The 16,155-nt window shown below is 35.2% G+C and overlaps 1 protein-coding gene across 10 annotated transcripts in view; it reads left to right on the top strand.

Annotated features, from left to right (window-relative positions):
* DCAF6 (DDB1 and CUL4 associated factor 6) overlaps positions 1-16,155 on the top strand; it is a 140,819-nt gene that overhangs the window by 76,117 nt on the left and 48,547 nt on the right. For 5 of the 10 annotated variants that reach the window (XM_037985999.2, XM_007989631.3, XM_007989632.3 and 2 more), the window contains one exon: positions 13,781-13,840. The exons of 3 other annotated variants lie outside the window; for them this stretch is intronic. In XM_037985999.2, coding sequence (XP_037841927.2) covers positions 13,781-13,840 — 60 coding nt within the window. Of the gene's footprint in view, positions 1-6,505; positions 6,677-13,780; positions 13,841-16,155 lie in introns of all 10 variants that reach the window. 2 more of the 10 variants (XM_007989629.3, XM_007989630.3) reach the window with 1 other exon arrangement.

Below are 16,155 nucleotides of genomic sequence, written 5' to 3'. Positions count from 1 at the left end.
AGGGTTATTCTCTGTATACTTGGGAAGCCCTTGTCCTGGCTTATCACTTGGCCAACTTCCTTTTACTTGGGTCTCAACTCAAATGTCGTATAAGACAGATCTTTCATAACTACCCTAGGTAAAGTCCTCTTTCCTTTTTCTTCTTGCTGAAATTTTATTCTCTTTTATATAACCCTGTTATTTTCTGAAAAGCACTTATAAAAATTTATAGTTTTTTTCACTTTTGATTGTTTATAACATTTCTTTTACTATAATAAGCTCTCATGAAGACAGGATATTGTCTATCTTCTTGTCTCTGAGTAAGCATCTTTTTTCCCCAACAATATCCACCCTGTAAAGATACGATTAAAAGTATGATGAGACATTTTGTTGTCTTTAAGCTGATATAGACTAGATAGGATATATTTACCTTTATTTTAGTCTTTAGATTATACTTTTAGCCCCAGTCATTTACTCTGGCTGTTACCATTAAGTTTCCAAAATTTGGTAACACCTAGAAGAGAAATGCTGCGATTAGCTGTCTAACCATTTATCATTTTGGATCCATTGTTTGCCTTTGACTGTCTAGACCACATAGGACTGAGGAGATAATTTTTCTTAGGTTGTTCTGAAGACATTTTAAGGTAACTTACAGAAATACTTTAAAAAATTATGTGATTTTATATATATATTTCTGTTTGTCCTTTTTCACTCATAGGTGTGTATAATATATATATACACACACACACTCATATATATATATATGGGTGAATATGGGTATGAAATAAGGGTATGAAAGTAATTAATTGAAGCTGTGAGTGAGTTGAATATACAAAATGAATACCCTGAAGAATGGTAAATCTGGAGGGGTCACAGTGTTGGCTTTGGAGTTTTGTAGCTAAATTAGGAAGGTAAGTAGACTGAAATGGAATTTAAAATCGGTTGATAGATTTTTTTTTTTTTGCTTTATCCTTTGTATTCTTGAATTTTAATTCATACGTCAGATCATTTGAAACCATGTTCTATATACCTCGCCCAGAATTTGAAGACATTTTGATTTTTATATATCTTCTTTTCTTGAACATTTAACAAAAGACTGCTTTTTAAAATGTGATTATAAAATTATATATTTAAAACTGAGAAAGATATGACCATGAGCTAAGTATAGGTTAAAATGAAACTTTCATAATTTATAAAAAATATTTCAAAATAACTATAAATATTTTCTTCTCTTCTCAGTAAGGCCTTTCAGATGTCTCTTTCAGTTATTTCTTTTCTTTTCTTTTTTTTTTTTTTTGAGACAGAGTCTTGCTCTGTCGCCCAGGCTGGAGTGCCGTGGCCGGATCTCAGCTCACTGCAAGCTCCGTCTCCCAGGTTTACGCCATTTTCCTGCCTCAGCCTCCCGCGTAGCCGGGACTACAGGCGCCCGCCACCTCGCCCAGCTAGTTTTTTTGTATTTTTTAGTAGAGACGGGGTTTCACCGTGTTAGCCAGGATGGTCTCGATCTCCTGTCCTCGTGATCCGCCCGTCTCGGCCTCCCAAAGTGCTGGGATTACAGGCTTGAGCCACCACGCCCGGCTCTTTCAGTTATTTCTTAAGTTAAGCCTGGAAATGTTGTCATTTAGTTCATGGTTTGTAATTCTCATGTTAAGAATCTTTTCATAATGAAAGACTATTAAATGAGGCATTTTTCCAAGTGTGTTATTTAATTTTTTTCTTTGGTTTCTTTTTAACCTATTTAAAGAATATGATTTAGAGAAGATGGTAACTTTGAATTGGATGGGGATATCAGTATATATAAAATTCACCTTCAGGGCTCATATTGAGATGTGAATCACTTAAAGCTTCCCTGCCCTGTGTTTTTAATTAAATAGACTACTCAGACCATCAGAATTTTTTTTTTTTTTTTTTTTTTTTTTTTGAGATGGAGTCTTGCTGTATCACCAGGCTGGAGTGCAGTGGTATGACCTTGGCTCACTGCAACCTCTGCCTCCCGGGTTCAGGCGATTCCCCTGCCTCAGCCTCCCGAATAGCCAGGACTACACGCGCGTGCCATCATGCCTGGCTAACTTTTTTGTATTTTAGTAGAGATGGAGTTTCACCATGTTGGCCAGGATGGTCTTGATCTCCTAATCTCGTGATCTGTCCGCCTCGGCCTCCCAAAGTGCTGGGATTACAGGCGTGAGCCACTGTGCCCAACCCAGAATTTTTTAAAGATAGTATATGATGTGGTCTGTGTGTGGATTCCTGCTTATTTAGTCATAAGCAGGAATGACAAATTTATTTTGGCCTATGTAGAATTATTATAGCTAAATTGAGCTCTGCAGAAAAATTGCCAGAGAAGAACTCTGTTGTGCACCATATCAAAGCAAACCTTTCAAAGCCCCAAATCCAAATTATAGCTTCCTTAAATGGGATAAAGGTCTAGTCTAGTCTAGTCAGATAGATAGAGGCCATTTGTAGGTTAGAAACAAGTGGAGAAGCCAGGTGTGGTGGCTCATGCCTGTAATCCCAGCACTTTGGGAGGCCGAGGTGAGTGGATCACCCGAGGTCAGGAGTTTGAGACCAGCCTGGGCAACATGGTGAAACTCCATTTCTACCAAAATAAATTAATTGGGCATGGTGGCACGTGCTTGTAATCCCAGCTACTTGGGAGGCTAAGGCAGGAGAACTGCATGAACCCAGTAGGCAGAGGTAGCAGTGAGCCAAGATCATGCCACTGCACTCTAGCCTGGGTGACAGAGTGAGCCTGTGTCTCAGGGAAAAAAAAAAAAAAAAAAAAGAAAGAAACAAGTGGAAATATTAGGTTGATGGCCATTTTGGGGGGAACCAAAGAAGAGAAGAGAGAAACATGCACAAGGATCATTACCAGGACAAGAAATAGGTTGGGACTAGAAGACAGATTTATAGCAGGCAGATAAAGTGTCATCAAATTAGATATAAAAATGATCCAGAGTCCAGGACAAAAATACTGTATGTATTGTAGAGGCAGGAACCTCTACGGTTAGAACCAGGTGGACCTTTGTTGGGTCAACTGTAGCTGTTTTTATTGTTCTTCTGTCTCAGAGGAATTAAGCCAGTAGAAGAATAGCCTGTAATCTTTCAGAAGAAAACAAGAATAGGGTTTGTAGTTTGAGGAGATGACAAAGTACAATTTTCCTGTAGCAGTTTGTAATACCTTGTTGAATTTTTGTCATCGTTGTTTTTAAAATTCAATTCAGGGTATTTATTGTATTCAATTTTCCGTTTGGCTCATGTTGACAAAAGCTAATTCTCCAAGCGTTTATCTACATTTACAAATTATGTATGTTTGTGTATATCTTTTTAAAGGGTGTAATATGTGTGTATGTTAACTGCTTTAATATTTCAAGCTGCTAGCAGAACTGTTACTTAGTCTGGTATGTCTCGTTGAATTTTTTAATTCAATACTTGCTTTTCCTAGTGAATAGCTACTGGTGACTTCTCTTCCGAGCCTGATTTTGTTTTTAAGGAGAAAAAAGCCACCATACAAGCAGCCTTAAAAGCAGATAAATTCTTATTTAAAAAGCACTGGAAACATTGAATAAATGGTTCATAAGATTATCACAACTAAATCTTGATTTTTTTCAAGTTTTAGAGCATCATTACATGTACTGAGATCTTGCTGTTTGCCACTTCACCAAGTTGGTTCTGGGATGGAGATTTATGTCCTCATAAAACATTTGGTAACTCAGTAGAGAGGGTTGACACTCCAATGAAATTGATGGTATTTTTCTGCTTTTTTAGCAAAATTTGACATATATGGCCTCTCTCTTGTAGATTTCTTTTGAAGTTTAAAGTGACAAACTTTATGGCTGTATAATAATGCTTTATTTTATATTGCTAAAAGCATTACTGTTATGCTGACTATAAATAAGGTATCTGTACATACCTGAAAACAAAGCACTGTGCCACTGAGCATCACCATTTGTTTGTCAATGAATACTATCCTATTGGTACTGGATAATTTTCTAGGAAGAACTAACAGTGAGTGTTTATGATATTGTGAGTTGTTAAATCTTAACTACCAATTGGGTAATTGAACAAAATGCTTTATAAATAGAAGCCATGGTAACAAGAAATTAGTACCTGGCATTACTGATTTCTGAAACAGTAAACCAAATTTTTTACTCTTAGTATCTGGAGAGGCTGAAAGTTTATTTGGTAGTTTGTGTAATTTCATGCTAGTGTCAGAAATTCTCTGTGCTCCTACCACCAAATCTAACTATTGACATCTCTGTGCATATTTTGTGCCTCCCTTTGATTATAATTAATGAGGTTTTTATGCACCTATTCAAAACCAATTCTTCCTCTGATACACTGGAACTTAACGCTTTTCGTTTACTCAGGGACATCATTCCTGTGGTTTTCCATTTTTTTTTAAGCATCATCTTTCTCTCTCCCTCAGTTAAACATTCTCCATCAGAATACAGACATGTATATTAGCTCCCAAACTAAAACCACAAACTTCTATTTATTATTATTATCATTTTTTGGTGGGTCTTGCTCTGTTGCCCAGGCTGGAGTGCAATGGTGCAGTCGTGGGTTACTGCAACCTTGACCTCTCTGGCTCAGGCAATCCTCCTACCTCAGCCTCCCAAGGGACCACAGTGTGCATCACTACGCCTGCCTAATTTTGATTTTTTGTGGAAACAGGATCTCACTGTGTTGCAGGCTGGTTTCAAACTCCTGAGCTCAAAGTGATCCTCTCACCTTGGTCTCCCAAATTGCCGGGATTATAGGCGTGAGCCACAGTGCCCTTCCTGCCTTCCCTTGATTCTTTATAACCCTGACAATGGTTTTCCAATTTATCTGTTCTCCACTAATAGCAAGACTTGTACAAAGAATATATGTACTTTGTGTCTCTACTTCATCACCTGCCCTTTCTCTTAAACCTGCTGCTATCAGATTTTGGTCCTTATTATTTAGTTAAAATAGCTCTTGTCGAGGTCATCAGTGACTTCCATTGTACAAAATCCAGTGATTAGCCCTTAGTATCTTTTTAGTATACTGGCAGCATTTGACACAACTGCTTACTCCATCCTTTTTGACACAATTTCATGACTTAGCCTACAGAGCTCTGATCATTCAGTTCTTCAGCTCTCTCTCTCTCTGGCTTTTCCTTCTTACTCTTTCTAGAGGTTCTTTTTCCTCTTAAACATTTGAATGCCTCAAGATTCAGTTCTTAGACCTCTTCTGTGTCATCCCTTACTCTTTAGGGGGCTTAAAGGGACATCCAAATTTATATCTCTGAATTCTAGACTTTTATATTCAGTCCCTACCTAATTTCTCCACTTGGATATCTATTCATTCTTTCCCCCAACACTCCTTGTTCCTCCATTGTTCCCTACCTTAATAAATGGTTACTTGTTTTTCCTGTTACCTAGGCCAAAAACTTTGGGATCACTCTACATCCCAACTATCAGCAAATTCTACTGCCTTTAAAATGTATTGCGCATTCCTATACACTTGCCCCCTGAGCATTTGCACTTGCTCTTTTCTCCACCTGAAACACTCTTCCTCCAGGTATCCATGTGGTTTACTCGCTTATTTCCTTGAGGTGTTTGTTCAAGTGGTGCCTTATGAGAGAAGCTTTCCTGAGTTGCCATATATAAAATAACCCCTGCCCTGCTGTCACTATTCACTACCCCCTTTACCTTACCCTGTCAATTTAATTCATAGCAGTTATCCCCACACGACACAAACACATATGTTCAGCATCACGTGTGCCTGTGTATTTGCAAATGTCTGTTTTTCTCTCAGAACATTAACTCCTCAAGAATAGGGACTGTTTTGTTCAATATTTTATTTATCCCTAGAGCCTAAAACAATGCCTCATACATAGATGACATTCAGTAAATATCTCTTTGCAGAATTTAGTGTTATTTTTCTACTTTTCATCTGTGATCACTTCAGATAAAGGTCAAGGAAATATTGATTATGTAAATCTTTTTGAACTTGAAAAAAATTTTAAGAATGACAATTCTAACATGAAATATTTAGCTGAAGAGTATATAACTTTCACTTTCTTAGAGCTCTTCTCAATAAATTCCGAGTTGTTTCTAAATGCATAACGTTTTATCATTTTAATTGAATTTTGTTATTTGATTGAAGTTAATGAAGCAACTTAAATTTTTGTGTATAAATCAGATGACTTAACTGATTTTTTTCAATTTTTGTTTCTTTCCTAGTATCATTTTGTTGTATGTTCATTTTGAAATCTTTTGCTTATGGAGGACTTTTTATTTCCATTTGGTTTAATTACTTAAATATTCCTAGAGAAATATATGTATCTAATCCGTTGTAGTTAAATAGAAGCATTTGGTTGTGTATATATGGTTTGTCTCATAATTTAATGACCAGTAATTTATCAGTAATTTGTTTATAGTATTCCTCTGTGAGACATGCGTTTTGTTTATATCCTTCCTCTTTTTAAATGTATAATCAAATTCTTATTATTTTCTATTTTATTACTATCTTTTCACCTTTCTTTTCCTATTTGTGTCAGAATTTTTAAGGGGCCCTGAGATAGCTTTGCTTCGTAAGCGCCTGCAACTACTGAGGCTTAAGAAGGCTGAGCAGCAGAGGCAGCAAGAGCTAGCTGCACATACCCAGCAACAGCCTTCCACTTCTGATCAGTCTTCTCATGAGGGCTCTTCACAGGACCCTCATGCTTCAGGTTATTAATGTCAAGTGTCCTTAAGCAGCTGATAGAATTGTTTTTTAATACTGCTACTGTGTAATAAGGTGCTTCCCTTTTCCCGTTCAAAAAGAGAGCTAATGCGCTTGCAGCTTACCCCTCCCTTCCTTGCATATGGTGGTATTCAACATCACGTGTTAGGGGTACAGGTTGGCAGCAGCATTTGCCAGAGAGATGAATATAAAATGATTTTAAAAGTTGTAATATATTTGGAGAGGGGCAAATATTTATTACTTTTAGAGCTGATGAGCTCTTTTTGAATAATTAGTGAATTTAGAGCCTGCATCAATCTTTCTATTGAAAGTTCTCATATGCTGAAATGAATCTATGCTTTATGGCTCCTAGCTCTTCTTCTTCTTCCTCTTTGAATGTTAGCCAATATCCCTAAAACCTAGTAATGCTAGATTTTAGAATTATAGTATTATTTGGCCATACTAGCATGCTAACTAAATTATTTCCTTCTGTCATTATTTGAAAAATTTCAATATTTGCTTTCTTATTCCTCTATACATAATCAAAAAATCAACATATTTAGGGCAGCAACAGTACTCCACAGTCTCATGTTCTTATTATGCTATAAAACTGTGATAACACAGTAAAAATTGTCACTCTTTTTTTCTCACTGAGTGTTTTAATGCCGTCATCTTATGACCAGAAAGTTCATGATGCTTAATAAACATTTGTTAAAAGAATTAATGAAAGATGTATTAATAGCACAAAATAATTTGTCAACTTAGTTATTTCAAGATGGGTAATAGATACTGTAAATCCTGTAGTATTATATGAATATTATAGTAGGTGTAGTAAGTTATTTAGGAACAAGAATGTCTAGGTTCTCATACTAATGAGTTTATAATGCTTTGTTTGATATGCTTTGTTCTGCTACCCTAAAGAGTGATGAGTCTGGGCTTTGAGAGTTCTAATTTGATTATTTGGAACTAATTTATATATTGGTAGAATTGGACAACCTCCGCTTTATAATTATCTTTTCTAGTAAGTGCTATGATAACAAAAGCATGTTTTATAATATGTGGTAAAATTAAATAAATTTAAGTCATTGTAATATAGATATGATGTTTGGGATAAATCATAAACTTGATTTTTAATTCAGCATTGTATTAGTGGAGTATCAGGCAGAGGCCTCTGATTTTTTTTTTCCTATGGGGAAATGTTTTCCTATACTTTTAACAATTAACAAGAAAATTTGATCAGATTACAATAATGACATTTAATAAAATATTTTGATTTTTTTTTTTGCTGTATATAAACCTCTAGCAAACATATTTTGAAGGTTAAAAAATCATGAAACCTAAAAATGAAAAATAAAATGTCCCTACATATACAATTATTTTTAAAATACTAAAATTTAGCTGATTACAACTTAGTATTAAAATGATCTTGAGTATAAAACAAAACTGTCTAACAGGAAAGAAGTATACATTGTAGGTGTTGGAAAAATATTTTGAGATTCACTAATCTTTTGTAACTAGTTCACGAATTTAAATTGAAGCAAGCCCTTTTTAGAATCAGAAAGCTTTAGAGTGAGTGTATGGTTTCTGTGAAGTTAGATGCTGTCTTTCCAACGCTAAGTGTTATTCTATTTAAATATCTAGTTTGGCAACAATAGAAAGTAAATTTATGAAATTCAACAGGAGGATAGATTTTAATTGAGTAATAATTACAAAATTTTATCTTATACGTAATAAATGCAATTTTGTATATGGACATTAATTGATTCATTCTTTTATGATGGATGTTACTGTCTAGCCATACAGAAAGCACCAAAATTAACCTCCTAGATGTTAACTTATTAATAATAGAAGAATGTGCATTTATCATATGTAAGAAGCATAGTTTTCCATTATACCTTGGTATCTTTAGAGTATCAGTTAGTGGTGATAGTGCCAGTAAAACATATTTCTGTTGTCTTCTCACCTATATAAGTGTTTTAGCTGTAAGATGTTCAAAGGAGACATTACTATGATTTGGAAACCAAGAAATTTTTAAAAGTATAGAAAGAATTTTTGAATTACATTGTTTGGTAGCCATTTTATTCTCTTTTCAAAATATATAGAACTCATGGAAGTATTTTGTGAAATCGGTAAACCTAATTTCTTTAGGAAAGTGAGATCAAACCTTGAAACCACTTTGTAGAAATAATCACCTACATTTTTAGTGGGATCAACTGGGAAGGGGCCTGATGCTGGTTTAGGATAATCCCAGATGGAATATTATCTATTTAGTTGCTGATATTTCTTGGCAGTTGAAGACTAAAACACCATTCTAAGGCACCAAATTGTACCACCTTAAGTTTCAAACTGTTTAAAATTAGCTATATAAAATAGGTGTTAGAAGATGTTAAACAGTGGTTTTTTATTTCGTTTTGATTGTTCGCTCTTTGCCATCAGTCTTATGTGGAAGTTCCAATATAAATTTTATATACTTAGACAAGTATATAAAAGACTTAGAAAGTATATAAAAGTGGCACTGTTGGGACTTAAACATGAAACAAGATAAGGAGCGACTACTCACCTGCTTGCTCCTCCTGCTATCCCTAAAGCTCCCCTGCTACCTTTTTCCTCTGAAGCCCAGTTTGCAAATCAGTGCTTTAAAAGAATTTTTGACACCTATAAATGATAATTCTTTAGAACTAATTTCCAAAATATACAATTTTTAAAAATTGGAATATATCATTTAAAAATATTTTTACTTAAGTTAGTTTTTTTGAAAGTATATCTTTTCTAGACTAATAGGAAATACACCACAACTCATTTAGGAAATACACCATAACTTGTTTTCTAGACTTTTAGGAAATATACAGTAACTTGTAAAATCCTTAACAATTTTTTTTTTTAACCAAAAAGAAGTGAATTTGCCTTTATCACATCAGTGCCAGGGAATTAGATTGGCTGAACTCTTGTCCCTGGCTCTATGACTAGATGACCTTGGGCAGGTCGTTTGGCTGCTTTATGCCTCAGTTTCCCAATTATTGATTTATTTAGTGTAGCTTGCTGTAATTTACAGAGACCATGTAAGGATGGGTTACACAATGCAGTATATATAAAGTTATCTACCTAAGGAGTGCAGTACACATAATAATATACCATCTTCTTTTTTTTTTTTTTTTTTTTTTTTTTGAGATGGAGTCTCGCTCTGTCGTCCAGACTGGAGTGCAGTGGTGCTATCTTGGCTCACTGCAACCTCCACCTTCTTGGTTCAAGTGATTCTCCTGCCTCAGCCTCCCGAGTAGCTGGGATTACAGGCACTTGCCACTATGCCCGGCTAATGTTTTGTATTTTTAGTAGAGATGGGGTTTCACTGTGTCAGCCAGGATGGTCTTGATCTCCTGACCTCGTGATCCACCCGCCTAAGCCTCCCAAAGTGCTGGGTTTACAGGCGTGAACCACCACGCCCAGCCAATAATGTACTATCTTAATTGTAGTATGTTGTTTACTACTTAAAAATGTCCTCATATAAAGGCCCCATAAGGTTGATAGCATTCAGGGTTTTGAATGAGCTATATGTACATTTATCAGATGAATGCCCCAAACAGGTGTGGCAGAGGCATTCAGCATATGGCTGATTTTAAGCCCAACTCTTTTTTTCCATTTCAGGTCCCCTGAAGTCATGGGTTGCTGGCTCCTGCTCAGAGTGACAGCACCCTGTGGAGTCTGCTGGTACTGACCTAACCACCACAGAGCCCCACTGGAGCATGGAGCCAGCCTAGAGAGGGTCAGGTAGGAACTGTTTTTTCACTTTATGGCACGGTTTTACCAATTGGAAAAAAGTAATTTTTATACCCCAAAAGGGTATAAAACATTGGTGATTGTTTTTGAAAAAGGGCTTTTTAAAACTGAGCCATATTGGAAAAAATCAGCACTTACCCGATCCTGTGCAAGCAGGCTCTCTATACAACATCAGATTTCCCAGTGTCCATAATGACAGTCACATGGAAGCACCTCTCAGATGGATGCATTGGATCTATGTGTTTGATGTTTATAAATAGTTAATAAATTAGATATGATGTTAGTCTAGTTCTGCCAGCACTCCTTAACTACCTTGAATGACAGAGTCCAAAGCAAAACAGTGATGAGTCTTTTGGAACTTTAAACATAATAATATGCTCCAGATGTTTCAGAACAGCTTTGTACCTACCATTACTTTTCATTCAATATCATATGTCTGAAAAATAGTCAAGTAATGAGTAAATGACCCATTCCTATGTGCTGTCTAAATATTTTACATGATATTACATCTTCAGAAGAACACTATGTAGTGGATATTGTGATTATCCTCATTTTACAGATGGAGAAACTGAGGCTTAGACAAGTTAAATGACTTGCCCAGGGTTACAATATTACTGAGTAGAAAAACCACATTTGAACCCAGGAAGCATGGCTGAAGAATCTTTGTGATTTACCTGTTAGACTATAATTGTCTTATTTTTCTACAGTTGAGAAAATTCTGGTGTCAGGGGGCTAAAGAATTTTCTCAAGACTAAACCACACATTTTTTGGAACTACACAGTAATTGACCATGAGACATGCTGAGCTTAGTACTGAATGAGCTTTTGCTTAAAGTTTATCTTTACCTTAAAAAAATTTACAATGCTAAACACTTCAAATAAGCTGACCAACCATATTACATGTTACAATAAACTACCATTGGACCATATATTCAGGTTTTGATTTTGTAATTGTATTCTCTAGAAGGTATTTCCCAGAGAGGTAGAGTAGAATATGCCAATAACTGAAGCAGTCAGCTTAAACTAGTAATTACTTTTTTAAATATTAGCTATTCTAGTGGTTATTATGTTAATATTTGAAAGTATTTATGTAAGATAGGAGTTATAGGTATTGTATTTATGAATAGTGGTTAAAAAAACCTGTCACTTAAAATGTTTATATGATAGGAAAGTAATCCTTCCCAAAGGAGTTGTGTGTTCCCAGGATTACAAATAGGATGAAAGCAGTGAACAGGAAGGATTTCTTCACAAAATTAATCTTCAAGATGGGAGGAACAGCAAATGCCTCAGAAATACACAATATCTATGGCATACTAAAACCAAAAAGGAAACCCTTTTAGTTTAATACTTTGTCTTAACATAGCTTTAATATTTTAAATACTTCAAGAGTTTGAAAATACAGTTTTGTAGAGATGGCAGCATTCTAGATCCTTCATTAATAGTTTTTTTTTTTTCCTGTGACTTGCTCTTTCTTAAATTTTATTAAAAATAAAATGCATTTTATCTCAACAAGATTTGTACATTTCATGGTATTTTTTAGAAAAATTAAATATTTGAAGATAAAATTTATTAGAGAGTTTATATTTTTCTTAGAGCTCTTAATTGTTAAATGAGGGCGCAATGAAATGTATAACAAATCCAAATGAATGAAAAATATTTTTCACAGATTTTTAGGAGAGTTTTCCAATATTTATTTCGCTGTAAGTCACATTTTTCTTGTTTTTTTAAAGAGTTTAATTTTTTTTCCTAAAGACCAATTTATCTGTTCTTTAAAAACAACATAGATGGTAGTGTTGAATCCAACTGTGAAACATAAATGAGAAGTCATCTTAAAGTAAAGCATGACTAGATTAGGGAACTGATTGGAATGCTATCGTTCCCACTTTCTTTTTTGTGTACTATAGATTTGTTTAACTGTTCTGATGAAAAAGAGGTGATAAGTAAGGATAAGTAAAAGCTATTATTCAAATAATGATCATGTTTTGTCCAAATCTAGTAAGAGAAAAATACGTGAACAAACTGGTGATACTAGAAGATGGAAGATTTAAAGTTGATTCAAATGGTACCGCTAGCAGGATTCAGACTTTTAAATGTACAAATGCAAGCAATCAAATCCTATAAAATCAATGTGAATCCAGGGTATATTGGAAAACTCTTAGCTATTCAGCTAAGGACAATCTTAAAATACCTACTTTTTGGGGAAAAAATGCCATTATGAGCAGAAACTGGTGTTGGCCAAAAGTGTTTTGTTAACATTTGCTAAGAACTAGAGCACAGGATATTAGAAACTGGGAATTACACTTACTGGTTAGGGAGAGTTGTGCTTATTACCTATGTTTCTCTTTTACTGTAGCCCTGTTGGAACACAGAATGGGCCACCTCCTTCTGTTCCCCAGTGTCTTGCTTAGGTTTCTAGATCCCCAGGCTGATTAGAGAGTGAGGAGAAGCTTGGGCCTAAAAAAGTTGCTAATTATTGTCAGAATCAAGTTTAGAATTAAAACTTACCAACTTCTGATGAGTGCTCTTTCCATTTTATTATGCTGCCTGCCTTAATACCAGTGTTTTTCAAACAGTAGAAACCACTTATAAAATAAATTCTTACATAGAAACCCAGCGTATTAAAAAGATAAGAACAAAGCTGTTCTATTTGAAGCCAAGGTAGAAAGTGTAAAGCCCAGATCTTTAAGCCTTCTCCTTGTCTCTCTTTTCCTTTTCCCACCAGGTAACTCTAAAGAAACTTGAGCCTTTAACATAGTATAGTTTTAATATGCACAATATACTGTAGAGTTTTTAAAGTCATGCACATTTCTGTAATGGTAATTACCTCATTGAATATTTTTCCTATAAACCATTTTCTTTGTATAAATCTTGATGTTAGCTCCTTGTTCAGCCCACAGTACAAACAACATCTCTCAGAGTATAGGGAGCATTTCATTTCATGCTTCGAATCCTCCAAGGCAGGATGAAAACCATCTTAAGGAGCTGGAGAGGGAGTTTGAGAAGGGCAAGGAGTCTTGTGTGTAGTGAACTAGATACCCCATTTCTAATTTATCTACCTTGCACCTTGTGCCTCTGCTGTATGAATTTGATAAAAGATGTATGCATGGAAATAGAAGAATAGTTTCTCAAGTCATTCTCAAAGTTACTAAATATTTGCTTGTCTGGAATAACATCTTAAGCACATGGCCCTGCTTACTCACTGCTTGGGAATCACACCACATTACTTACTTCTATTCCCCAGCCTTATACATTTGTTTCTTAAGCTTAGAGATGATCATGACATTGCTGTGCAGTTTTCTGCTGCTTACTTTTAAGTTGAAATCTCATTTTTGTTTCAGATTCTCCTTCTTCTGTGGTTAACAAACAGCTCGGATCCATGTCACTTGATGAGCAACAGGGTGCGTGCAACAGGAGATGCGCTATGCCCATCCATCCATAGCTTTATTGCAATGCATAAACTAAGCCTTCTCACACCTTTCATAGCATTTCATTTTGATTATGGTCTTACAGTCAGTATTTTGTGGACTAAATTACAGTAGGTGGTATTGTACACAAAAGGTCTTTTTGGCCTACACAAATTATTTTCTACGTAAGTTAATTTCTACCTTGGGCCCTTGATGCCAACTTTGAACTCTCTCCCTATAACAAAATTGTAATGGACATAAACTATATCCATTTTTAAAATTCTAGGTATCTGTCATAAAATTGTGTAGAACTTTGCGTGTGAGGTTAACACTACCTTGTTGCTTATGTAGGATAAGTTATTTAAACACAGTAATATTCTATATTACTAGATTGCTTTAGTAATGATTCTTGGTTTTATGTCTCACTTATCTGGTAGCCAGATTCCTGATAGCTTTAACTAAAGAACATGGTTACAAACCCAGAGGTAAGCTCAAAAGCTATCAATCAGAAGCTCCCATTTCCACTTGTACTTTTCAATGTGGGAAAGGTATAAAATCAATCTCCAAGCCTTGAATAGAGCCTCATGAAATAAACAGGTTACTTATTTATCAGGCTTTATTACTAGCAGATCAAATACAGCACAGAGAAGGATTAGTACAGGAAGACATTCTGACATGAAGGGACATCTGAAAAGGTTGGAGATAGGAAGACTATTTAAAAACTAAAAAGGCTATTTAGTGTTAGCGCAAATGGTTTACTGTCTCACCTCAGATTTAATGAAGTATTTTAAATATATTGTGACAAAGTATGATAAGCAATCGTAGTTAAGTCTTTAAGAATAACTTAACACGATATTCACTTTCTCTATTTAAAAAGGCAGATTGCTGGACATGGTAGCATACCCCTGTAATCCCAGCTACTTGGGAAGCTGGGGCGGGAGGATTGCTTGAGCCCGGAAATTTGAGACCAGCCTGGTCAATATAGTGAGACCCCGTCTCTTAAAAAAAAAAAACAAAAAAAACTAATTAGCTGGGTGTGGTGGTGCATGCCTGTAGTCCCAGCTCATAGGGAGGCTGAGGTAGGTAGGAGGATTGCTTGAGCACAGGAGTTCAAGGATCCAGTGAGCTGTGATTGTACCACTGCACTCCAGCCTGGGTGACAGAGATCCCCATCTCTTTTAAAAAAAAAAAAAAAAAGCTAAATGATTGCACTTATATATTTTACAAATGTTCCTTTCAAAAACATTTTTTTTAAATTAGCACTAAAGCCATAAGATTTGGTTGACTGAAAGTTTACATTTTAGATGACTCATGTCACTAGTAATGCAGACATTAAATATTGCTGTAGAACTTATTTGGTGTGAAATAGATCTAATTTAAACTATAGTCTTAGAGAAATATTCAGAAACTCATTTTAAAGTGAATTAGAAAACTTCTTTTGTACTTATGATCTTAAATTATTCCTTATGGGGCCAGGCGCAGTGACTCACACGTGTATTCCCAGCACTTTTGGAGGCTGAGGCAGGCAGATCACCTGAGGTCAGGAGTTCGAGACTAACCTGGCCAACATGGTGAAACCCTGTCTCTACTAAAAACAAAAATTAGCCGGACATGGTGGACCACGCCTGTATTCCCAGCTACTCAGGAGGCTGAGGCAGGAGAATCGCTTGAACCTGAGAGGTGGAGGTTACAGTGAGCCAAGGTTATGCCACTGCACTCCAGCTTGGGTAGCAGAGTGAGACTCTGTATCAAAAAAAAAAAAAGAAAAATTATTCCTTATGAACTTGAGATGAATTTCTGATCTTAAATTATTCCTTATGGACCTGAGATGACCTGTATTACTATAAGGTTTTCTGTTCTTGAGAAAGAATAAATGAATTGGTAAATTAATTTGCAAACTAAGGAATTAAGCATGTTTTATTTTATATGTTTATTACAGAGATATTAACAACGAAGAATAATTAAGGCAAAACACAACTATAGCATACTTAGACTACCGTTTATAACTACTGTATAATTAAAGGATTTTTTTCCTAAGGATATATGGATATAAATAATGTATCACTATCAGAGATTTTATAGCCAGATTTATATTCTAGTTGATCACATACAATAGTTTTCATAGTGTTGAATATTATATTCAATTTAAGTTGATACTTAATTTACTTATGATGTGGGATATGAGAGGAAGAGAAAAATTATGATTAACTCCCAGATTTTTTACATCATTGCCTGGGTATGGTAAATGGTAAGGCTATTTACTAGTGTTGAGTAGCTTGGAAGTAGAAATCAGGTGGTTCTTTATCTTT

This window comes from Chlorocebus sabaeus, chromosome 25, assembly GCF_047675955.1.
Source record: "Chlorocebus sabaeus isolate Y175 chromosome 25, mChlSab1.0.hap1, whole genome shotgun sequence".
Taxonomy (NCBI): domain Eukaryota; kingdom Metazoa; phylum Chordata; class Mammalia; order Primates; family Cercopithecidae; genus Chlorocebus; species Chlorocebus sabaeus.
This window is presented reverse-complemented; position numbering and strand designations above follow the sequence as displayed.